Raw genomic sequence first — 24115 nt, forward strand, 5'->3', positions numbered from 1 at the left:
ATAACATATGAATATAAACTATATAAACAAATCCTCTTTCTTTCCCACATTACGAAGTATTGCGAGGTATAACGTGATATCAAACTCCTTAAATCAAACACATTTACCTGCTTGAAGGTAAAGGTTTGCAAAACAGCGTTGTAAATGTTTCTGTTTTCGGCTCCACGGCCGAAAAGCTGTGTCTCTCTATTCTTTTCAATAATAATTGCTTACACTTATATAGCTCTTAAAGCGCTTTACAGGTAATGGGGTCTCTCCTGCAGCCCCACCTGGATGATGCGACGGAAGCCATAGTGCGCCAGAACGCTCCCCACACAGCAGCGATCAGTGGGGAGGAGAGCAGATGAAGCCAATTCATAGATTAAGCGCACGAACGGTTAACAAGGCAGCTCGGCGACCAACGCACGTCGTTTCCTCTGTCCGGACCGCAGAGGAAACCGCAGTCTTTTTTGTAAAGAGGCGCGGCTGAGCGTAAGTCAGGTTACAAAAGAATATCGACGCCTCGGAACACAGTCATTGAACGGCCTGGAGATACGCTTCGTGAAGCTGAAAGCGCTCTGGCGCAGTGAACCCCTCAATACCGTGAGTACTCCCGAATCAAACCGTGACCTACCTCATACGTACTGGAGGTTCACCATATATGCGAGTCCCATCGGCAAAGAAACGACCCCGGGGACTGGTAAATCGGCCATGTTTAAAACAATAACGACTGCGAAAGAGCGGTACTTAAGCAATAACCTGGATGACCAACTGTTCATTCCCTACCAGTGCTTTTAAAAGGGCAGATGGTCGACAAGGTCCAACGCCCGACTGTGGAAGATGAGTTCAGATCTCCCCCTTTCAGAATCTGTCAGAAAGGCGTCTCGAGTTTCTTTTATTTTTTAACTTTTTATTGTAACTGCAGCCCTGAAAGTCCGTCCCGGCTGCGCCCAGCGCTTCATAGGAATGATTTCTTCGCGGGTGTGTATGAATTTGGGTTGACGGATCTCGGATCGTTTTCTTTGCCATTTACTGTTTTTCATCAAAATAAAACAAAACTGCACCCAGCACGGTGATTCTGGGCTTTGAACCGCTGGGTCTAACTCGCTCACTGCGTGTGTTTAGGCCGCTCCGCGCTGGACACACACATCCCGCCGCAAGCCGTGTTCGTGGGACCCCCCAGCAGGGATGGAGGTGCTGAAGACGGGGGTCGCCGTGCTGTGGCTGCTCTGTGAGTTTGACGCCGTCTCCCGTCTCCCCCCTGGCGAGCTCGGACACCCAGTTCGACCGGGGGTCAGAGTTCGAGCTGGCCCGCCTAGCCGCGAGGGAAAAGAAAAGACTAAAATAATCATAATAATAATCGATACTGCTGCGCTGATCAGTCCGCTCCCAGTCGCTCGGGTGGGGAAAGCGAATAAGCCCAACAAAGAGAGAACGAACACGTTTCTGCACTTTGTTTTTTCACACCTTTTTTTAACAATCGAGAGACTTTCTGTCCGTAAGAATTCCATTGCACCAGTACAGGTACCAGGTTACCTGTGGCCAGAAAGTGCCAGTTCCAGTTCACAAGGCGTGACGAGGAGCTGGGACTCGCTGCACTCCGGAACTCTGGTTGACGACGTGACGGACGGCGCTTGGCCCCGTGGCGAGGCAGGGGGTGGAAATGTGAGGTCACGCAGGGGCGCGGAGCTGCGTGTTGTAACACGCGGTAAGAGCAGCAGGAGAGCGGGTCAGGAGGGGGGTGGGCGCGTCATTTCCAAGAAGCAGATCGGCTTTTCCGTCACCGCTGCCGGAGCCCCTGGCCGCCGAGCGCACCGAGCGCCGCTTGTCGATAGATCACGGCAGGGACTTTTCGTGTTTGAACGTCGGGCTTCAAGTGTTGACACTTTTCAGAAGAGATTTTCCGGAGTGGTCGGCTCGCACCGGTGCGGGAAGATAACGCGCTAACGCGTCGACACGCTTTCATTGGCGGCCCGCCTGGAAGAGCGGGGTCGAGTCGCAGACGGAGACGGTGTGGCGTGTCACCAGGGGGTGTTACGGCCGCCACCCGTTTTCACTTCTCCGAGTGGTCGAGTACTGGTCGGCGATCCTACTGTGTGGAGTCTGTAGTCGAGTCGAACTTGAAGTAGGCTCCACGGTCGAAACGTTGTGTTTTCTTTCTTCTCTTTTCAGCAGGGAATATAAACCTGTTACGTGATAATAGATAGATACTTTATTGATCCCGTGAGGGAAATTGCACTGCGACAGCAGCACTGTCAACACAGCGACAGTGCAACGAAATGATCCAATAATACAACATTCCAATCCAATCAATCTTGTCAGTGAGAAGTGCACTAAGAAGAGTCGCTCACAAGTCCAGAATATACAAAGAACAAACCAGAACAGTAGACAAAAAAGTTGTATTGCACGTTATAAATATATTGCACAAGTCCCTGGCATCTATTGCACAAAAAAAACAGTTGTAAACGGGGAAAAAACAGATGTAAGAATAGAGTTTACTGTTTAATCCAAAAACTAAACCAGGCGGTGCCATAGACATCATCGTGTATTTTTACCAGCGTGCGAATGTGTTCGCACCAGCGACCTGTTCAACCCTCCGGCCCCGTTAACGAGCTCGACCTCCGGATCCAGCGCCGACCCCTGCCGTCCTTTTCCTCGTTCACGGATTGTATCTCCTCAAACCTGGCCAGCTTTCTGGATGAATGCGTGAGCAAGGTGACGTCTGTGCGCTCTGTTCGGCTGGACAAGAGCACCGGCGCTGTGTGTGTATACTGTATATACATACAAAGTTCAAGCAAGGAGCTGCGTCCGAGGAAGAAGTAGAGGTTGATTCCTGTGCTGAAAATAGAAGAGAGACACAGCTTTTCGGCCGTGGAGCCGAAAACAGAAACATTTACAACGCTGTTTTGCAAACCTTTACCTTCAAGCAGGTAAATGTGTTTGATTTAAGGAGTTTGATATCACGTTATACCTCGCAATACTTCGTAATGTGGGAAAGAAAGAGGATTTGTTTATATAGTTTATATTCATATGTTATATTTGTTTCTCCCGTGTGGATACATGTCGCGTTCACACAACGAAATAGTGCACCGCTACTCCGTCCTTTCATGTGGATGAGGTGGAAATGCAATATTATTTCAACCCCATTAAAAAATAAACATTAGGCAAACGAAAAAGAGCATTGTAACTTATGGTTTTCGGATTTGTTATAATAATAACAACCTCTGGTGGCGTATTGTGTTGCGTGTTGTTGTTTTGTGTGTGCGCTTATACTTTTCGACATACTTTTTCTGTTTTGTTTTGTATTGAAATAACAACAAGAATAGTCAATAATCAATAATCCTTACACATCTGTAGCGATTTTCTGAACACTCCACTCAGAGCTCTTCACAGGTCATGGGGATCCCCTCCACCCCCACCAGTGTGCAGCCCCACCTGGATGATGCTCCAGTCCTCTCCCCACACAGCAGCTCTCAGGAGAGCAGAGTGATGGAGCCAGTTCAGAGACGGGGGTTATTAGGAGGCCATAATGGGTGAAGACAGGGGGGAAATTTGGCCAGGACACCGGTGTTAACACTGGATTTAGTTGAATGCTTCATAGGTTCATGTTAAGTGATATCCAGTAAAAGTTTAATAAAGTTTTTTTTTAAAAACTCCTTTTGCGACTCTTTAAAAAAAGTTTTTATTTTAACACCAGAAATACAAAAAAAAGGAGACAGTTCGCAACGATAAAAGCTGAAAATCAGTTTTTTTCACCTATCTTCCATTGTAGGCCCTGCCTTTTGATCCTTTACATTTCTAACAGGGTCGATTTTTTTTAAATAAAGGAATCCTACCTAAAAAGCATGAAAAGAGGGAGCAGTGCTGGGACCCTTGACTCTTGTGGAGGAAGTTATTTCGCCAAAATCGTGACCTCAGCTCTTCCTCCCATCTCCCGGCTGTAGGCGACGTGTTCCGAGAGGCCAGAGTCAGCGGAGACGGGGGGCCCGCGGTGCCCACACGGGTCCCCTGCACGGGCGGGGCCGCTGCCGCCGCCCTGCCCTGCGACCTGGAGCCACGCTACGAGACGCTGTGGTTCGTCCAGCGGCGCGACGCGCTGGCCCTGGCCGTGTCGGCCAGCAGGAGGCCCGGCAGCCAGGCCTTCCACTACGTCGAGAGGCGGGACCCGCGGTACGCGCTGGCGCCGAGCGCCTCGGCCGACCGCGCCGCCAGCCTGACCATCGAGCGGGTCACCCCGGCAGACCAGGGCCTGTACTACTGCGCCGACAGAGACAAGGGGCAGTTTCGCATCGGGAGAGGAGCCAGGCTCGTCTGCGTGGGTGAGAAAAGCTCTTATTTATCGAAAGGCGGGACAGCGTTGCGTGGGGGAGAGGGTGCTGAGAGCCTGCTGAGGTTTGCGCCATGCTCCTACAACCCTCTGTGTAAAGAAGCACCTCCTGTCCTAACTAGAAGGAGCTCACCCAGCTGTGTCTGGAGAGAAGCCAGAGTATCGGCTTCAACCACATGGACTGGGCAACTTGTTCCACACCCCCACCCCCCTCTGTGTAAAGAAGAGCCTCCTGTGCTGACTGGAGGAGCTCAACTCAGCTGTGCCTGGAGAGAAGCCGGAGTTTCGGTTTCAACCACATGGACTGGGAAGCTTGTTCCCCACCCCCACCACCCTTTGTGTAAAGGAGAGCCTCGGGTTAGCGGTTTTCAACACTCTTCTCTGAAGTTTCCACTGCAGCCCTCTGGTGTCGATGTCTCTGATTGGGAAGACAGGCCCACCATCTATGCCTGCGCCCGACAGTCGATGTTTTTTTTTTTTTTTCCTATTAGTACCGCAGACACTGGCATTATTGATCTTTTTAGCTTGAGCGACCGAAGGTTTTCGATTTCCAACGCGGATTTGTGCGCGTTTTTTTTTTTAAAAAGAGGACGGACATTTCATTTAAAAGACGAGTTGAGACGGCTAATGAAGACGAAGCCGGGTCATATATTACTGTTTTCCTTGCTCAGAGGCAGCGGCTCCGAGCGAAGGGCGAGGAGAAGCCGGCAACGCGACCCGACCCGGCGCCCCACTTCGCCCGGGCCTGCAGCTTCCCTGCCTGCTGATCCTGCTGACGGCTCCTCCTCTGTCTGCCCTCCTCTCCTCAGTCTGCGTCTTCTGCGTCTTCCTCAGAGGGGGTGTGGCAACGTTTTTTTCGTTTTGTGTCTGCCCCATTCAGGTGACGCCCTGCGGATTATCAGCCAATGGGGGGCTTCAGTAGGTCAGGATCTTGCCCAGCTGTACCCTAAAAACAACATGGCTGAGCAGCTTGTTCCACACCCCCACCACTCTTTATGTACAGACAGGTCTTCTGTCCTGACTGGAGGAGCTCATCCAGCTGTGTCTGGAGAGAAGCCAAGGTGTCGGCTTCAAACACATGGCTGGGCAGCTTGTTCCCCACCCCCACCACCCTTTATGTACAGAAGTGCCTCCTGTCCTGACTGGAGGAGCTCATCCAGCTGTGTCTGGAGAGAAGCCGGGGTTTCGGCTTCAACCATAGGGCTGAGCAGCCTGTTCCCCACCCCCACCACCCTTTGTGTAAAGACGTGCTGCATGGCACACTGCTTGTGGTTTGGCTTGTGGTTTGGCTTGGTCCCGCTTCTGTGTATAGACTTAAAGAGACGTTAACTCGAAGTGAGAGGGAGGTCTTAATCTCCCCACACCCAAAAAAATAAGTCATTTTATTTCTGTTTGTGTCTTTTCAGCAAAATGCGGACGACAAACCTAAAAGGTATGAGGGAGAATCCCAGCTTCGGCAGTCGATATTTGTTTTTCCTGAGACGACCTGAACTACCCCCCAACGCCCCCGAACCCCGGACAGAACTCGGCACACCGGACCCTCTACGCTATAATCCGCCCTGGCAAAAACCCGCAGAGCTGCGGGTCAGCATGATATCCCCCAATGCCTGCTGGCTGACTGACACACACACACACACCCACCCACCGGAAATGCCTCTTCTTTACCAGCGAGCTGACTGGAAGTCGAGAGCATGTAAGAGAGAGGGCTGGCGGCGAACCTGTTTTCTTTCTTTTTCTAATGCAAAACCAAAGAGAAGGATCTGAACACAAGCCGTTTATTGCGCTGGGCTCTGGGGCTGGGTGGAAAGGGGGGGGATTATTTTTAACACAATAACATGCTACTACTAAGATTCCTGTATTTTCTATTGATTCTACGCGCTCCTTCCGTGTGAAATGAAACACCCCATGTCGCGACAGGCTCGGCTGCGGGAGAGACGGGCTTTAGTTCTGTTTAAAACAAAAAAAAAATACCCGCCTGTAGGTGACTTTCGCTCTGCGGAAGAGCTTTGTCGTGGTCTAAGCAGTCAGGATGCTACTCTGCGGTTTTTAAAGCGCTGTTCCGGGGGGTCTGCAGTAATTGTTCTCGCTTGTTGTGGGCTCCTTTCTTTTTCTTACTTTTTGACGTAGGGAAAAAAAATCAATTCCCGGTGGCAAGATGTCATATGAAAAAAAGGAGCACGTGTTTATCTGTGTTCATCTGTGGCTGAAAACGGGTAGTTCGGACGTGTACCAAAACAAAACCGCCCCTGCCTTAACGCTTATCACGCAGAAATGCAAAAGGACTGAACCTCCAATTAAAACGTGAAAAATAAACACGACCGATGTATGTAAACAAAATGGGCTTTCTTGTGCGCAGAAAACAAACAACAAATCATTCCTGTCTGTCTTGTTGGGTCGTGAGTGGTTAATTGGTTCCAGGGGCTCATCCAGCTGTGTCTTGAGAGAAGCCCGGGTATGGGCTTCAACCATAGGGCTGGGCAGCTTGTTCCACACCCCCACCACCCTCTGTGTAAAGAAGCACCTCCTGTCCTGACTGGAGGAAGTCATCTTAAGCCAGGGTATCGGGTTCAGCCACAGGGCTGGGAAGCTTGTTCCACACCCCCACCACCCTCTGTGTAAAGATGTGCCTCCTGTCCTGACTGGAGGGTCTCATCCATCTGTGTCTGGAGAGAAGCCAGGGTATCGGCTTCAACCACGGGGCTGGGCAGCTTGTTCCCCACCTCCACCTCCCTTTGTGCAAAGTAGCACCGCCTGCTCTCTGTCTGAAATGCACTTCCTTTGTGCCCTCTGGTCCATGATTCAGTATTCAATCTGAAGAAGCCAGCTGGACTGACGTGGCCAGTGACCTTTAAGGATTTGGAAAATTTGTATCACATTCCCCCCATTCTCCTCTGTTTGAGAATAAAGAGATCCAGTTACTTATCCCTTCTTTTCAGCACAGAAATGTATCCTATGTATCTTTTCGATTAAAATCGTATGCAGTATTCTAACCAAGGTGTGAACTACAGTATGGCGGCGTGCAAATGGAACATTGCATGGTTTTGTTTTTTGCAGCAGGTACCCTTGTGTACGAACGCACCTTCTGCACTGTACCGGGGCATCTGTGAACAGGATGTTGCCGTCATAGAAAGACCGAGGTTGCTGCGGTCTTCGCTGCCTGCAGCAGAGGAATACGTGGGGGGGAAATTAGACGAATATTAAGATCTGGTCTTGTACATGAAACGGGTTTGTGTGTGTGTGTACACTGCCCCCTGGTGGAGATTCGCTAGTCGTTCTCCAGAAACAGCAGCGAAACGGGAATCAGGAGGCAGAAGTGGACACTCAGAGGGTGTGCGTTTTGGAAAGGAGAACGATTGGCGCTACTTTACACAAAGGGTGGCGGGGGTGGGGAACAAGCTGCCCAGCCAGGGTGTTGAAGAGAATCGCTTGGCGCCTCTCAAGACACAGCTGGATGAGATCCTCCAGTCAGACAAAGGGTGGCGGGGATGGGGAATGGGCAGCTTTGACATACTGTGTTGTCCAGCCCCACCTGTGTGTGTGTCTGTCTCCCTAACTCTGACAGAAGCTTCACAAGGCACTGATGTCCTCTGCTGTCCCCCTGGACTGAGGGGCTGAGTAAGTGTGAGGCCACATGGGTTGGTTTAATCACCTTTCTCCTCCATTTCTCTATATACTGAGCTGCTCCTGCCTGATCTCTCTCTCTCTCTCTCTCTCTCTCTACCTTAGATTCATCAGTTGGAGGTGTGATAGCAGTATCTATTTTTTTTTCCTCAATTGAATGCTAACTGAAATCTCCACATCGATAGATAGATAGATGGAGATGGTAAGTGTGTGTGTGCATGTGTGATCCTGTGGAGTAGGAGTCAAGCCGATAGACGCATCATCAGAAGATTCTGGTTCTGGAAGAATTAGCTGGTGGGGGGTTCATGTCCTGCCTGTGTCTGCAGGTCCTGCTGATATTAAAAATAAAAAGATTAGGCTTTCTGTGTGTGTGCCTTTATAGAGTATAGGTTTAGACTGTGCGTCTCCTATATGTGTGGTTGCAGCCTCAAATCCTACCTGAGACCTGTGATTTCATTTCAAGCAAATTCTTACTAATAGTAACACATTAATAAGTAAAGAGTTCAGTGCTGTGGTGATATGGGCCTATAGGGTTGGGGGTTAAGACATGTTCATACATAAACAAAAGGGGGGTCTGTGTCAAGGTGGGTCTGTAGAGGAGAGGTTAAAATGTGGGATTCTGGTCTTGCATGCTGCAGCCTGTCTGTTTTCAAGTTCATTCTGAATGACATCAACACATTGATAAATAAAGAGATTGATCTCTTGTATGTGGGCAGGCTTGTAGCAGAGTGGTTACATCCCTAAACTTAGAAGTAGGTGGCTGTGGGTTCAAATCCAATTTAAGCCCTGATCTTCATTTTTATTCTTACTTAAATATCAGAACCTTCATAAATAATGACACTGAGGTCAGGGGAACATGGTGCTGTGGTTTGGAGTTTAATCCTCTGTGCTCATAGGTGTTAAGGTGTGGGCTCAAATCCTGGTTAGAAAGGGAGCTTTCTTTTCAATTTTTGACTTTCAATTTCTGTAGAGTAGGGGTGAAGGCTTTGCGCTCATGTTTGGCAGGTTGTGGGTTCAAATACACCTCCAAGTGTCATTTTCAGTTACAGTCTCCCAGAGAGGAGCACATTGATAAGGAAAGATATTGGAGATGACCTGGTTTGGCCCTTTAGTTAGTAAAGGCTGTGGGCTTGTAACTCTGGGAGTGTGGGTTCAAATCCTGCCTCAGGACCAGGGGTTTCTTTTCAATTACACTCTTAATAAGAGTAACACGCCGATAAGTAAAGAGAATGGGTCTGTGAGTGTATGTCTTTGTAGAGTAGAGGCTAGGACTCTGGGCTTGTGGCTGTGTGGGTGTGGGCTCAAAACCTGGCTGTGATTGCATGTTGTTTGTCAGTATAATTCTTAGCAACAGTAACACATTGCTAAGTAAACAGATAGGGGTTGAGCTTTTAGGCCCAGAGGTTAAGAGTCTGGGCTTGTGGCTGACTGGTTGTAAGGTGGAGAGAGTGAGCAGGTACCAGGGACAGAGCAGAGTAACTGGATGAGCCCAGGGTGAGGGGCTCTGGGGTTTACCTTTTACTGAAAATTTTGATAGTTTTTGAACATTTTCAGTAAAAGGTAAACCCCAGAGCCTCTCACCCTGGGCTCATCCAGTTACTCTGCTCTTTCCCTGGTACCTGCTCACTCTCTCCTCCTTCCCCAGTTACCTGCCCCTGCCACTGTCACAGTTCACTCCTGAGCTCAGCACCCAGCCTGGTCTTGAACCTGGGAGAACAGTCTCTTACCCTCTCTTCTATTGATCCCCCCCACCCTTATAGTTCCCCTGACTTATCAACACCTTTCTGTCAAGAAGGACTAAACTACAAGCAGACCTGTTTCAGCAGGATTGGAACCCACAACCACCAGACTGTGAGCCCATCGCCTCAACTTTCACACTATGGAGGAACACACTCACAGCGCCACTCTCTTCACACTTATCAGTGTGTTGATATTTCAGGAAGAATTAAACTGAAAACAGACCACAGGTCTAACAGAGGGTTTAAACCCACAACCAGTCAGCCACAAGTCCAGTCTTATCCTCTACTCTACAAAGGCACCCAGACATAGACCCACTCTCTTTCCTTATCAGTGTGTTATTCTTATAAAGACTGTAATTGAAATGAAACACCTGGTCTGAGGCAGGATTTGAACCCACACTCCTAGAGTTACAGACCTATAGCCTTTACCAACCCTCTATAGGGCCACGCTGCCTCATCCCCAATCTCTTTCCTTATCAATGTGTCCCTGTCTGTGAGAATATAACTGAAAAGGAAACCAGGGGTGCAAAGCAGGACTTGAACCCACAACCCTTGAAAGCAGCCTCACACTCTTCACCACCACACCACCATCAACCCACTTGCTTCACTTTTCAATGTGTTCCTCTAAGCTTGAATGGAATTGGAATAATTATTAAGGCCCCCACAGGATTCAAACCCACAAGTAATGAGCCTAGAGACTAAGCCCTCTCTTCTATAGAGTCACACAGCCACAAGACATTTAAGTAAGAATTAAAATGGAACTAAAGCAGGACTCACAGACAGGATTTGAACCCACAACCACTCTTCCCTGAGCTTGGGGCTGTAACCACTATCTTAAAGGGCTGCACAGCCAATACTCCCAATCTCTTTATTTATCAGTCTGTTGATGTCTGAGAGAATTGAAGTGAAAAGGAAGACGTGGTATTCAAACCTCCAACCTTTTAGCTAGCAGCATGGAGTTTTAACCACAACTCTGTAGGGCCACGTGCATCCCAGTCCCCTCTTTTTATTTATCAGTGTGTTCATGTCAGGACACATTAAACATAAACCAAAATCCACCCATGATTCGAACCCAGAACAATCCAGCCATAGGTCCAGAACCTTAGGCATTACTCTATAGGGCCATGCACCCTGATCACGTATCGCTTTATTGATCAACGTGTTAGTACACCTGAGCTTGAAAGCAAAGCTCACATAACTCCCAGCGTTTGAACCCCTGATGCATCAGCTAAGAGTGTAGATCCCTCCCTATGCACTACTCTATAGGACAGCAAATAAAGCACCCGACCTTTATTGACTCATGTGTGAATGTCAAGTAAGAATGGAAAATAAACCTCCTCTATCACCAAGGACTGGAACCCACAGCTCCCGGGCTACAAGTCAAGAGCTCTTCCCAATGAGCCCCAGTGTCTTCTGGGTCTCCCATCCAACTGTCAGCAGTCACTTGTATTAAATATCTCTCTCATATCTCTTCTTTTATTCTGCGGCGGTTATGTGGCTGAATATCGGGGGGTGTAATTCTAACATTAATAAAGGAATCCTTGATGGATCTGTAAGCCATCGACGACAGAATAACTCAAATCGACGTGTGTTCGCCTTGAGCAACGACAGACCCATCTCCAGCGCCGTCTTGCTTGAGCTCGGTGCGACTCACACCGCCCCACTCCTCTTTATCGTTTTCATCCTAAATCTCTCCTGCGGTCACAACCCTCGTGTCTTCTGTTGCCGAAAGTTTTCTCCGCGCGGCCAGGCGCCGCTTGCTACCGGCGACTGGCGTCCTGCGACACCTGACCGGAGAGAGGCCACTGACCCGCGGCAGAGGAGGAGGGTCTCGGTTTCGCGAACGCAGCGTTTTGATTGGACGAACTCGCGTGGCTAATTATACCCGCTGTTCCTATTGGACGGCTCAGTCACTTCACCCACACAGGACGGGTAACCGCCCCTATTTAAATAAAAGAAATGGACCAATAGGAGAGTCGGTCAGCCCCCCGCAGCCACACCCCCCTCAGAGCGCTGCTCTTGTGACGTCAGTTCTCCGGCAGCCAGAGAGGAGTTGAGCTCTGCTCCTACAAATGTTCACATGCAGATAATTTGCTGTCCAACCTCGACGCGCCAGATTTAATAATAAAAAAAAAAACATTCTAGATCGAGACCTAGTTATCAGGCGTTAAAAAAGTAATGAGGAGCCCAGAGAATCATGCAAAACCCATTACCAGTCCAGTGACGACTGACTGGTACCGCCGAGACCCAGACGGAACCGGTCTCTCCAGACAGCCTGTGCCGAACTGGGTCCTCTTACGGCCGTGACGGCTCAGATAATGAGCTTCTGCGGGTTTCAGACCGGACTGACGTCACGAAGCCGCTTGGCAGTTTGTAGCTACTTGATCCAAGAGTCTTATTTTTAACCCCGATTCCAGTCCAATCTTGTGTTCATTTACTCAGAGCTTCATTGTTGGTAGGCTCATGCCTGCCAGGATCTCTGAAGGACATAAAAAAAACATCTCTAGCTGCTTATGAAGTGTCCCATTCTTCCAAAAATATAATGTAAATGATCATATTGTGTTTCGATAGAAATCTGCCCTGAGATATATTTTTTTACATTTAATAAATAAAAATTAGTTCAATTGAATGTAATTTATTGAGGTTGAATTTATCAGGGGAAACTGGTACACTGTTCACCTCCATTTCTAACCGACTGGAAAAATTCTTGAATGAAACTAGGATTAATTCATTCAGGGTCTTGTTTCCTATGGAAGCTTATTGGCGCCACAGAGAAAAAAAAATTAACTCATTTATACGAGAAAGTTATTCAGTTTAAACACAATAGTTAATTTGTGAACAATGTCACCTCCTATATTAATACTGTGTATTTCATTGTACTGTATGTGCAATAATATTGCCCCGTGTTGGGGAACTACCATCTCTTCTAACCCTGGATATCAGAAGAGGTTGCATCTATGATAAGCTGGACTAGGCACTTGTGTCAATTTTCAGTTTTTGCTGCTCAGTCTCTGAAACAGTGTAGATCAAGGCAAACCCAAACACACCTCCACTGTATCTGGCAATAGTCAACAACATTATTTCATTTATTTCAATAAGAATAAGAATACTGATAAATCTTTGAAAAACTTATATTCACCAACCAAAAACAAATGTGAAGTTTGATTAGCCGATTCTCAAGGAGTTCTTAGTTAATAATTGTCATATTAATGGTCATTTATTTAATATCATGAGAAATGAGATGTGTGATTTCATTTACTATCCTATTAACTTCTACACAACACCATTTAGGGTTTTAAAACATGCAGATATCCCTTAAACATTTTTATCTGCGGCACAAATGAAACTGGATAAATATTTTTTAGAAAAAAAAAATTAAAACCGATACACTGCTGAAAAATACACCTCTCGCACACAAATTATTCTGAATTTATCCCCAAACCTTATTAAATATTAAATGTATATTTTCACAGGTTCAAGTCTGGTAAATTCTTATTTTGTAAGAGATTATGGAAAATAAAGAGTGCCCAGTCTGAGTGAGAGATCAGAGGTGTGTCCAGCATGCAGGGACAGTGTGAGAGGGAGAGATCAGAGGCATGTCCAGTAGTGCAGGGACAGTGTGAGAGGGAGAGATCGGAGTTGTGTCCAGCGTGCAGGGACAGTGTGAGAGGGAGAGATCGGAGTTGTGTCCAGCGTGCAGGGACAGTGTGAGAGGGAGAGATCAGAGGTTTGGTCAGCGTGCAGGGACAGTGTGAGAGGGAGAGATCAGAGGTGTCCAGTGTGAGATTCTGTGATCTGGGGCTCCTCTGGTCAGTACAGGTAAGGTGTGCCAAGAGGGGATTTGTGAATTGTTGAGAGTGAAAATCAACAGGAAATATAAATTTGTGAATGGAAATTGATACTCACCCTCTGTCAGTGCAAGCAAAAGAAAGAAAACCAACACAGGAAGTCTCATCGTAAGATTCACCCTGGGGAAAGAGACAAGGGACCTTAAAGAGGGAACTACCGTGTTTTTTTATATATCAGGGTTAGAAAGATACTGTTTGCTGATGTAAAACAGGAACATATAAAACCTCTAATTTCCTGACTTACACTGAATCTCCGCAGTGTTCTGTGATTCAGAATGAATCGAGGGAAATACAACTGCCAGTGAGGTGAAGTGGCCCTGTGACACTGTCCACTCAGGCTTGTGGATCTGTCTCTTTTAATCCAGTAGAAATCCTGCTCTTGACTTCCAAATGGATTTGCCCACCAATATGTTTAATTCTTAACTCAGCCTGCAGATCATGATGGAACAATTCTGTGTTAAACGTCTGCTGCACAACCTGGACGTATTCGCTCGTACATCAGTACATCTGTCATCACAGGGACTAGTGAGCAGGAAGGGCCACATCACAATTTGTTGGGATTCTCAGTCGTGCCTACGGCGAGACCAGGGGTTTGCCACAACATAGCGACCTACAGTACTTTCACAAAGTTCACGATTCTGTGCCGTATTTTGAAATTTGTACAATGTTTCTATACCTACAATTAATTTATTTTGTCAGAGATTTAATAACCTGTCTGAGAACCTGGGACTGCAGTTGCTCTTTAATGTAGCCTGGTAATCTAGGTGTAACACAGGTGTCCCCCGCTACCAGACGCAGTACTCAGGTCCTGTGCCATCCCAAGAAACCCCCTGGAGACCCTCCAAATGCATATTCTTGATTTCTCAGAAAATAAGAGATCCCCACTCGGAGCCTGACCACACAGCCATCCCATCTGAATTCTCTGTAAATCTGTGCTCTGCTGCAACACACCTGGAGATTCGGTTATGAAGGAATCTATGCATTATTTCATTCTTAAAGCTTATTTTATCAAACACGTCGTGATGTAAAACCGTTCTGTGACCACCATGTTGTGAGATTTCCAGGAGCGACGCCTTTAACGAATTCTCATCTCTCCCTAAGAATGCAACGAGTTTATCGTATTTTAACAGCAGAATGTTGAATTCAGACGCCACAAACTGGAGTCTAAAACAGAGACCGTCGTATTTGTCAAAGTACGGAGACTGGTTGGTAAAATATCTACACTCTGTCATTGACACTGGTCCATTTTCCGTGTCAGTATAAACTACAGAACTACAGGTGTCGCTCTGCCTCACCTCCCTGCCCGGCTGCAGGTCTCCAGCGCTCAACACCAGCTCTGTTTTACTCATTACTTCTGCTCTGTTGCTTTAAATGTCACCGCGCTACTTTTCACCAGTTTTAAACCTCCGTGCACGGGCTGCCTGAAGCCGCAAGGAGAAAAGTAACTATTCATCCTGTCTGAAGCCCACAACCCAAACTAAAGGAAGTTTTTGGTCGGACATCCGACTCCTCCAAGATGCACTCAACTTCCACGCTAGTTTCTATCATGTTGTCGAGGGAAAAAAATCACGAACGTAACTACGATGTATTTAAAAATTAAACTGGTAAAAGTTCGTTTTCATTAAATTAAAAAGTAAAATATATTATTGTAATCGACACTATGTTTTATTTTTCAGTTCAATTCCATCTGATCACGTTCAGTCTCATCCCCCCCCAAACCTCCGGTGAAGACGCCGGGACGGATCAATAATACTCACCTGTGTGACGACAGAAACAGGAACTTTGCGACTGAACGAGTGAAATAGCAACGCGTTTAGACGATAAAGACGATGTATCTCACGCCTGACAGCAGCGAGGTGCCGGTGGATCAGTCCCCGACAGAGAGAAGCAAAACTCGCTGCAGGTTTGAAGAAGCTAACTACGCGCACTAGCTACAGTCTGTAGGCCGCATTGTGATTGGATAAATCCAGAGAAGCCCTATACCTTATTTTACAAATACAACCAGAGGATCAGAAACGGGTACAAGAGGAAAAAAAACAAACATTTAACCGCCAGACGTAATGAAGTAAATTATGTGATCAAGTCACAAAATTAAAGTTAAAAAATAAGGTTACTTAATAATAGATGTAAGAGCTCGGAGCATTATAGAGAGGGACCGATCAACGTTTTGTGAGGCCGATCGCCGATTTTATGATCACTGGGTGTGTGTGTGGCGTGTTACTATTCAGCCCAAAACGCACAAGATGGTAAAATGGTTTTATTAAGAAGACGGACAACGATTGTTGCAAGCAGCTCACATGAAGTGACAAGCAGCAGGTTAACGGTCCTTTTATCTAAGGAAGATGACCATAATCCGAAGAGTATTTTTTTTTATTTCTTTCGAGATGGAGGCGTGCTGGTGGCATCCTGCCTGTTACAGCACCTCTGTTTCTTTTTTGTCGTCTTTTCTTTTCTTTCGGTTGGTGTTAGTGTTTTTCTTTCTTTTCTTTGCCGGCGGCTCGATTTCCGATCACACAACAAGATGGATACTAGGGAGTCGAGATACTACTTTTTGGCTGTTACTCGGACCACTGTTTGCTTCCGGTTGTAATGCAGATAGCTGCAGAGTAAGTGTTTACACACGTGACGCGCTGGGAGCACTGGTGAGGAAGCGGAGGGAGTGTAGACCATGCAGTATCGTGTGTTTAACTGAGATGTGGCTGCAGGAACAGATAGATAGATAATACTTTATTAATCCCGTAGGGAAATTGATGTGTTACAGCAGTCCAGCCCAAGACAAGCAAAACAGACATCAGAATAGTTATAAAACAAAAGACAAACAAAATAATTAAAAATAAATAAATACATAGGTGTGTGGAAAATGTGCTGATCATAGTCACTGTAAAAAACAATAAAATATGTGCGAAATGTGCATAGGTTTACACAGACTGATTGTCCAAAAAGTACAATGGAGTAAACATGCTGTCCATAGAGGAGCAAATGAAGGGCTAACAGTCCTAGCCTAAGGCAGCGTTATACAACCTGACAGCCGCCGGGAGGAAAGACCTGCGGAAACGTTCCCTTGAACACCGTTGCTGGAGCAGTCTATTGGTAAATGTGCTCCGCTGCCCAGTAACAGTCCCATGAAGCGGATGAGAGGTGTTGTTCATAATGGCTGTGAGCTTGGTCAGCATTCTCCTCTCAGCCACCACCTCCATGGGGTCAAGGCTCATCCCCAACACAGTCCGGCTCTACTAACCAGGGAGAAGCCATCAGTCCCGGAGGAAACGCCGAGGCTGCAGGGCCCGGTGCGACGCGAAGAGAAGGAGATTTAAGTCCTATCTTCCTTCGATCATTATGGGAAACGTGAGGTCCTTAGCGAATAATAGGGCGGTGCGGTGGCTCTGTGGCTCAGGATCTGCGGCTAGAGGGTTGCTGGTTCAAATCCCGTGGCTGGCAGAGGAATCCTACTCCTTTGGGCCCCTGAGCAAGGCCCTGAACCCCAGCTGCTCCAGGGACACTGTATAAATAGCTGACCCTGCGCTCTGACCCCCAGCTTCTCTCTCCCTGTCTGTGTGTCTCATGGAGAGCAAGCTGGGGTCTGTGAAAAGATGAATCCCTAATGCAAGAAATTGTATAGGGCTAATAAAGTGATCTTATCTTATAAGATGGACGCGCTGGGAGCACTGGTGAGGAGGCGGAGGGAGTATAGGGAATGCAGTATCGTGTGTTTGACTGAGATGTGGCTGCAGGAACATACTGTATTCTGGACTCGAAGGCAGACAGAAATGCCACCGAGAGGAAAGGAGGGGGGTCTCGCGGTGCTTGTTCACAACACATGGTGTAATCCTGGACATATTCCTGTAGCCCGGACGTTGAACTGATTTGCCATCGGACTGCATCCATACTATCTTATAATAAAGAATTTTCCCTTTAAAGTGCCCCTTTAAGATGGCAACGCCCGCTGAATGATTAGTACCACTAGAAATCCAAATGTCATCCCCCCCATTGACTTTTCCAAAACTGAAAATCAGGCTGATCTTTTGGTGACAAGGCGTTTCTTGTAAAAAAAATAAAAATAAAAGTCTGCTCTCTTCTTTTTTCAAAATGGAAAAATCGCCTTTCTTTTAACTATATTCCTAATACCTCTGGGGTTAATAGAGAAAATGGAAAAAGACACAAACAATACAGAAAAAAACTCTTGGGGGGAAAAAAAGCTACTGAACTGCGAGTTTCAAACCCTTAAAAGTGATTACAACACCACCGTGTTCAGCATTAACCGTGTTCATAACCGCTACAGGGAGATCTCTTGGGCTGGACAGTCACTGGCCACAGATCTCTTTCCCACAGCTGGTCCCTGGTGTGCCTGTCCTCGGCAGACAGATCCTCTGCAATCCTCAGGTCTTTGGCCTTCAGAGACTTGTTCTCTCTGGCCGCTCGCCACAGCATGTCCCTCGTCATCCTTCTGATGAATCCTATAATGATGGCTCTGGGCTTTGCAAGTCCACATGTTGGCTCTCCTGATGCGTTGGACTCTGTCAGTAGACGAAATCCTCCTCTTGGACCGGCAGCACTTTAGCAACAACGTCTTCATTTTGTTGCTCTGCACAGCTTTCTGCGTCGGTCTTTCAGCTTCACTGACTCTTTGTTTAAGAGCATTCATTTTCTTGTCTTGCTCTTCAGAGCCTTTACTTCCTTTTTTTAAATCGCCGTCCTCTTTAAACCAAAAAATCTGCAGATTTCTTTCAAGTCTCAACTCTCAGAGCATTGCCCCTCATCATTTCTTTCAAGTCTCCGGCAACCTTTGTTATCATGCCAAGAACGTTTACCTGCACGTCTTCCAGCGACAGGTCGCTTTCCCCCTCTCTTGGCTGCTAGAGTCCTTACAGGTGTGACGGGGGGAGACTCCAATTCCAGCCCCACAATAATAGAACAGATCCCTAACAGACGCTGTTGAAGAAATGATAGTGAAAAATCTGGAAAACATTACATTTGTCATTAGCATGTCCTGTGGGAAAATTCTTCATCAGAGGAGTAGGACGCAGTCTTGTGCAGATTCAGTGTTTATTGAGATTAATAAGGAAAGCAACATGTGCTGGGTCTGTCCTGCAGAACGGACACGCTCAATGCAAGGGGTACCGAGTTCTTATATACAGCACACAGGCCCAGAAACAAAAGTCATATTTCATACTTTTAACATGTCAAATCGCATTTTGTTACATGTCCATGTAGGGGTGTAACCCTGGCGTCCTGGCCAAATTTCCCATTGGCCCTTACCAATCATGGCCTCCTTATAATCCCCATCTATGAATTGGCTTCATCACTCTGCTCTCCTCCCCACTGAGAGCTGGTGTGTGGTGAGCGGACTGGAGCATCATCCAGGTGGGGCTGCACATTGGTGGTGGAGTGGGATTCCCCATTACCTGTAAAGCGCATTGAGTGGAGTGTCCAGAAAAGCTCTATATAAGTGTAAGCAATTATTTTTATTATTATTATTTTTATTATCATCATCATTATTATTATTATCCCTTTTAACACATGTAGCGGGCATGTGTTGTTGCAGCCGTTGGTACAAGTCACTTTTGTATGCTCTAACGCATATGTTGAGATAGCCTTTGTTAGCAGATCTTGGGGATCTCACTCGGACTTCTGCAGTATGTTTCGGTAGTGATATTGCAGAGCTGGAAATGTGCAGTGTGAATATTGATCCTGCTTCAGCATGAATGTCAACATTTTGTTTGTAAGGTTAACACGAAACTGTTTTATCTGTTTATAAACTGTTTTTATTTTGGGAGCTGGAGCCTGTTCTGTCAATCAGTGGGCATAAAGCAGGGTTCACCCTGGGCAGAACACACACAGGACACACATACCCTGGACAGGTCCATCACACAGGACACATACAGGACACTCACACCAGGGCCAATTTTCCCAGAAGCCAGTTAACCCACCAGCATGTCTTTGGACTGTGGGAGGAAACCCACATGAACATGCAAACTCCACAGAGACAGCACCCCAAGAACTTGCCCCAGGGCCTTAGTGCTGTGAGGCAGCGATGCTAAACACTGTGCCACAGTGCCACCCAGTTGTTTTTGTCATTCTAAAGAAATCTTTCAATCTCATCACCTGTTTCAGAAAGATTGAGTTGGATTGTTTTTTCTTCCCTGCTTACTCAGAAGTCCTCACCCTGCAGCCTGGAGCCTCTCTGTCTGTCCCTCTGTCTGTCCCTCGGCTCACTGGAGGTTTCACCCTGCAGGAGCTGGAGACTCGACCTCAGTGTGTTCTATCCAGAACAGCACAGCCAGCTGTGTCCCCCAGTAGAGAGACAGAGTGTCGGTGCGGGACGGCTCTCTGAAACTGCGCTCCCTCACTCCAGCTGATCAGGGGAGCTACACAGTGAGGGACCTTCAGGGAAACACCATCAGCACTGTGACAGTCACTGTGGGAGGTAAGAGGTTTCCTGACAATTTCAGTTCTCTGTAACATTATAAAGGTGCACTGCTCTTGTCAAAATGGTATGTGTGGTAATGGAAAAATAAACTTGTTTCTGAATATTGTGTGAGTGTGAGTGTCCAGTGTGCAGGGCAGTGTGAGAGGGAGAGATCAGAGGTGTGTCCATCGTGCAGGGACAGTGTGAGATGGAGAGATCTGGGGCTTCCCCATGACCTTTAGATGATGATTGAAAATGGATGGATTAATACAATCTCTCTATTATTGCAGATCTCGACGCTGGAGGGAATTCTCCAATTCTTTTCCTCCAGCTGATCCCTCCCTTCCTGCTGCTCTTCTTAGCTCTGATCTCTGGGCTCCTGGGCTCCAAGAATCGCCGGTGGAAAGGAAACACAACCTCTGGTGTCTAGGAACTGAACCGTCCAGTCTGAAGGCAGTGCTGTAGATCAGTATTTTACAGAGCAGGATCAGCTTTGCTGTCTTGCAGAGCTCTCTGCGTGGCTTTGAGAGCTGCAGCTGTTTTTCAAAATATAGACAGACTTTATAAGCTTGATTTTGTACTACAAATTGACCTGCTTTGATCTTCTATCCACAGATTCAAAGATTTTTCAAAAACTGGACTGGAATCTGGGTTCAAAATGAGATTGTTGGGTGAATTTGGTATGAAGTGCCAAACGGCCCACATTCCTCATTTGTAAGCATTCTTGGAGCACAAAAAATACAAATGCTGATATCATGAAAACATGGACTTGGAATCTTTTTCTGGAAGTTTATTATTAGGTGGATGCATGCATGTATTTATTTGTGGTTTGAGTGCAGTTTGTATTCTAGAGCACAATAATTTCACAGTACTCTTAAATTGTGTAGTAAACATGTTATATGTAGTGTTGTAAGTGCCTTTAATTGTCACTTTTCTCTGTCTATTCTATAATTTATAAATAAACACTTAATGTAAGTACGAAAATTGTCTTACTGCAAAGACGTTATTTCTCAATTCGAAGTGCTTAATGGATATCTGGCCTGATTGTGGTCTTCAAACATGTAGCTCTGGCGCCCTCTTGTGGGTAATTTGGTGAACTGACGCTTCCCACGCCAAGTTTCGGCAGCTCTTGATTTGAGATGGCGAAGCTCGGCTGTGCGGTATCAATACTGTTAACTAACTGAGGGGTGGGTTTCGGGGAGAGCGCCGTCTGGTGGCGGGGGCTGGCAGCGCCGTTATTCTCCCGGTCGGGTTCCGCTCGCCGCTGCGTGACGTCTGAGACCCGCCGAAGCTCATTTTCTGAGCCGTACGACAGAGCTCCGTCAATTACCGAGTCGGTGTGTGTGAGGAGAAGGGGGGTCGGTGCGGTTACAAGCTACTGGGGATAATATTGACACTCCTGGTGTCCGACGGCTGTTTGTTGTTTTTTTGCCGGCGTAAACAAACCCGTCATCAGGACTGCGGTGATGTTCGTTCGCAATAAAACCTCTGGCCCGATTTATTAAGTGAACTAATGAATTGATACAATGACCGGATTACCGGAGCTGTGCTACTGTCCCGGGGCCTGCAGGCGTGTGAGGTGGGCCGGTTCGGTTCAGTTCGGATCGGCCCGGCTCAGCTGGGCCTGAGCTCCGGTGCTGTCCGATTTGGGTGGGGGGGGGGGGCTCATCATTGGGGTTTTAACGAGTGAGAACTGGATTTGGCGGCGATAGCGCGAGTGATGTGTGCCTAGACTTCGGCTCGCTTTCCTCCCTGGGATATTTCTCTCAATAGTCGATCTCAGACATCACCATCGCAGGACTACAGCCCCTGCGTTAATGAGTACCTGAAAGTGTGGTTCTGATGTCACCTTTCTCTCTCATTAGAACACGGGATCCGTGGTGTTGTGGTTCGTTCGCAATTTTAGTTGACTGTTACAATTAGTTGCCCCTTTCGTCCGACATCTTTTTTTTCTGCTAGGTCGTGTAACCAAAATGTCCTACAAATGCTTCGTCCCGAAGGAAATGATCACCGCCGAGCTACACTCCCGTATCAGCTGTGCAGTTTTTACATTCGCTATGTACAATGCATTTTTTTATTATTAAACTCTCAATTAAAATCATGTTTCGTACATACTATGTATACAGATTTACTAATAAGCCTATTATTGTTGCAGTTGTTATTCTGTAAAGCGCTTTGAGATAAAGTGTTATTACTAATATTATTATATAACGCCAGTCATTTTAAAATGTGAGTTCTATGAGTGTTGTTCATTACCTTGACGCATCTCATTTGGGATTGGGTTATCCCCGGCTGATCGCTCGGTTTTTGCTCGTGTCGGGGTGGAGATGAGCCATCTTCTGCGGCTTCCAACAGGTCTCGGCGATACCGCTGTCCAACAGGTTGTAACCTGCTGGGGGACAGGTGACAGGTGCGTCACGATACAACTCGGCGTTTCTGTTTTGTTGGGTTGTGTTTTCCTGCCGGCGTTTCGCACATCAGCAAACTGCCGGTTTGACCCCCTTCCGCGGGCCACTCTTTAACGCCTCAGTTCTCACCCGCTATCCCCCCACTTTTCTCAGCTCCAGAAATCGACCACGAATCTGTAAAACCCCTCTGTCTCGGAGCTCGTCACTCACCCCCTTCCTGCTGCTGCTGCTGATAATGACGACGGCGATGACGGCAGAAGAAGAGTTTCACCCGCTTTGAAGCCGGCCGGTTCGGACCCGCAACGACCCTCGGCTTAAGTTGTTCTCCGATACTCGCTTCGTTCACTTCCAGCTCGCCCCGAGAAAACTCGAACTTGTCCCTCAGCTGCAGTTGTCTGCGTGTTCCCCCGGCATGACAGAGCAGGTGACGGAGACGCCCACTCTGCTGCCGGATCGCTGGAAGGCGTCTCAGGAGAGAGTTTCTGTTCGTTCTCGGCGCCGCCCTGAAATCTCCAGGATTTGCAATGTTGCTGTTTTTAGTTTTTAGCCCCCCGGGGGGCGATGACACATTTCCCCCCGCTATTCTTAGTTCAAAGGACTCTGCTTTGGGGGAGTTTCTGTTTTTCTGTTGTTGTTGTTGTTGCGTTTCAAACGCGGTTGAACGTATTGAAACAAAGCGGGGCAGCATTTTTACACAACATGAATCATACCCAGTTTCTTCGGACGGTCGAAGACATTTTTTGTCGTTCTCCCCCCCTCCCGCTTCGTACGAGGTTCAAGAAGTGTTCTCTGCCGGCGCTTGAGCTTGGGGTCGCTGTTTTGCCTCTCGTTTCTTTTTTCCAAGAGCGGACCGTAGAGACCAGTCAGACTCGAGGATGGGGCAGTATTTTAAAAAATGACAGAATGTGCGCCCGACCGGACAACGCGATACCCCGTGTGCCCACTCGCGTTAAACCCACGTCGCAGGTCAGAGGCGACGGCGTGACACGAGAATGACTTCGACACTGCTACTAAACGAGACTTTCAGTCCCTTCGCTGACTTTTGCTTTTTGTGTTACTGGGTAGGTTGTTTGTGTCCTAAATGTGCCATTGCAATTAGGAGAAATAACGGACTAGTAGCTGGTTAATAATGTACCCGAGGTTCATAAGCACTGCAATGAACTTGCCCGCAGAAATTTGTCTCCCAACTCCGCACTAAAAACTGTTCTGAACTTGCGAAGAAACCCCAAGTTTATATCTTCTAGAGGACGCTAAAATATTAGCCGTTGACATGAGAAAACCCGCCCAAAAGAACTAACGCACTTAGCTCATGCAGGTGCATCAGGCTTACATTTACGTGTATTTATTTAGCTCGTGCACATAAATGCAGCTTGCCTTTAAAAAACAAAATGAATAAATTACCGATGTGTTCTCTTAACGCGTCTGAAGTATCTCCGTATGACTTAAGTGTGGTTTGATCAAGGAAAAATACAGCGCCAACACGCAGTTGTCTTAAAAACCCAACATTATCACGTGCATTAGACAGATTAATAAATGCACATCGATAGTGGCCCGCAGATCAGTGAACCGGTCAGGATAATTCAGAGATTCCGAACCCCTGTTCAGTTTCCTGCTCGGTAGACGAGCGGTTTAATAGTCGGTACCGGATTCCTGCAGCAGGGTCTGCTCGTGGTTAATTAAGCTCACAGGTGGGAGAGACCCCTGGGCAGTACCGTAGGAACTTCAACTCAAGTTTAGCGCAGAACTGCAGGCCAAAACGCAACTTCTTAGCAACTGACAGGGGGGAG

At 47.2% G+C, this 24115-nt stretch overlaps 1 protein-coding gene and 1 long non-coding RNA gene across 2 annotated transcripts; both read left to right on the plus strand.

The window, feature by feature from the left end:
• Nucleotides 1–507: 507 nt before the first annotated feature.
• LOC148825670 (uncharacterized) lies at nucleotides 508–6643 on the plus strand. The gene is made up of 5 exons (XM_088926242.1): nucleotides 508–582; nucleotides 1105–1210; nucleotides 3924–4298; nucleotides 4978–5145; nucleotides 5713–6643. Exons 2-5 carry the CDS (start codon nucleotides 1168–1170, stop codon nucleotides 5733–5735), a joined length of 609 nt encoding a protein of 202 aa, XP_088782368.1. The 5' UTR covers nucleotides 508–582; nucleotides 1105–1167; the 3' UTR covers nucleotides 5736–6643.
• Nucleotides 6644–19529: 12886 nt separating this feature from the next.
• On the plus strand, nucleotides 19530–20896 carry LOC148825671 (uncharacterized). The gene is made up of 2 exons (XR_016091775.1): nucleotides 19530–19938; nucleotides 20211–20896. It is a non-coding gene; the product is annotated as an uncharacterized LOC148825671 (long non-coding RNA).
• Nucleotides 20897–24115: the final 3219 nt, after the last annotated feature.

This window comes from Atractosteus spatula, chromosome 10 (assembly GCF_055471065.1).
Source record: "Atractosteus spatula isolate fAtrSpa1 chromosome 10, fAtrSpa1.hap1, whole genome shotgun sequence".
Taxonomy (NCBI): Eukaryota; Metazoa; Chordata; class Actinopteri; order Semionotiformes; family Lepisosteidae; genus Atractosteus; species Atractosteus spatula.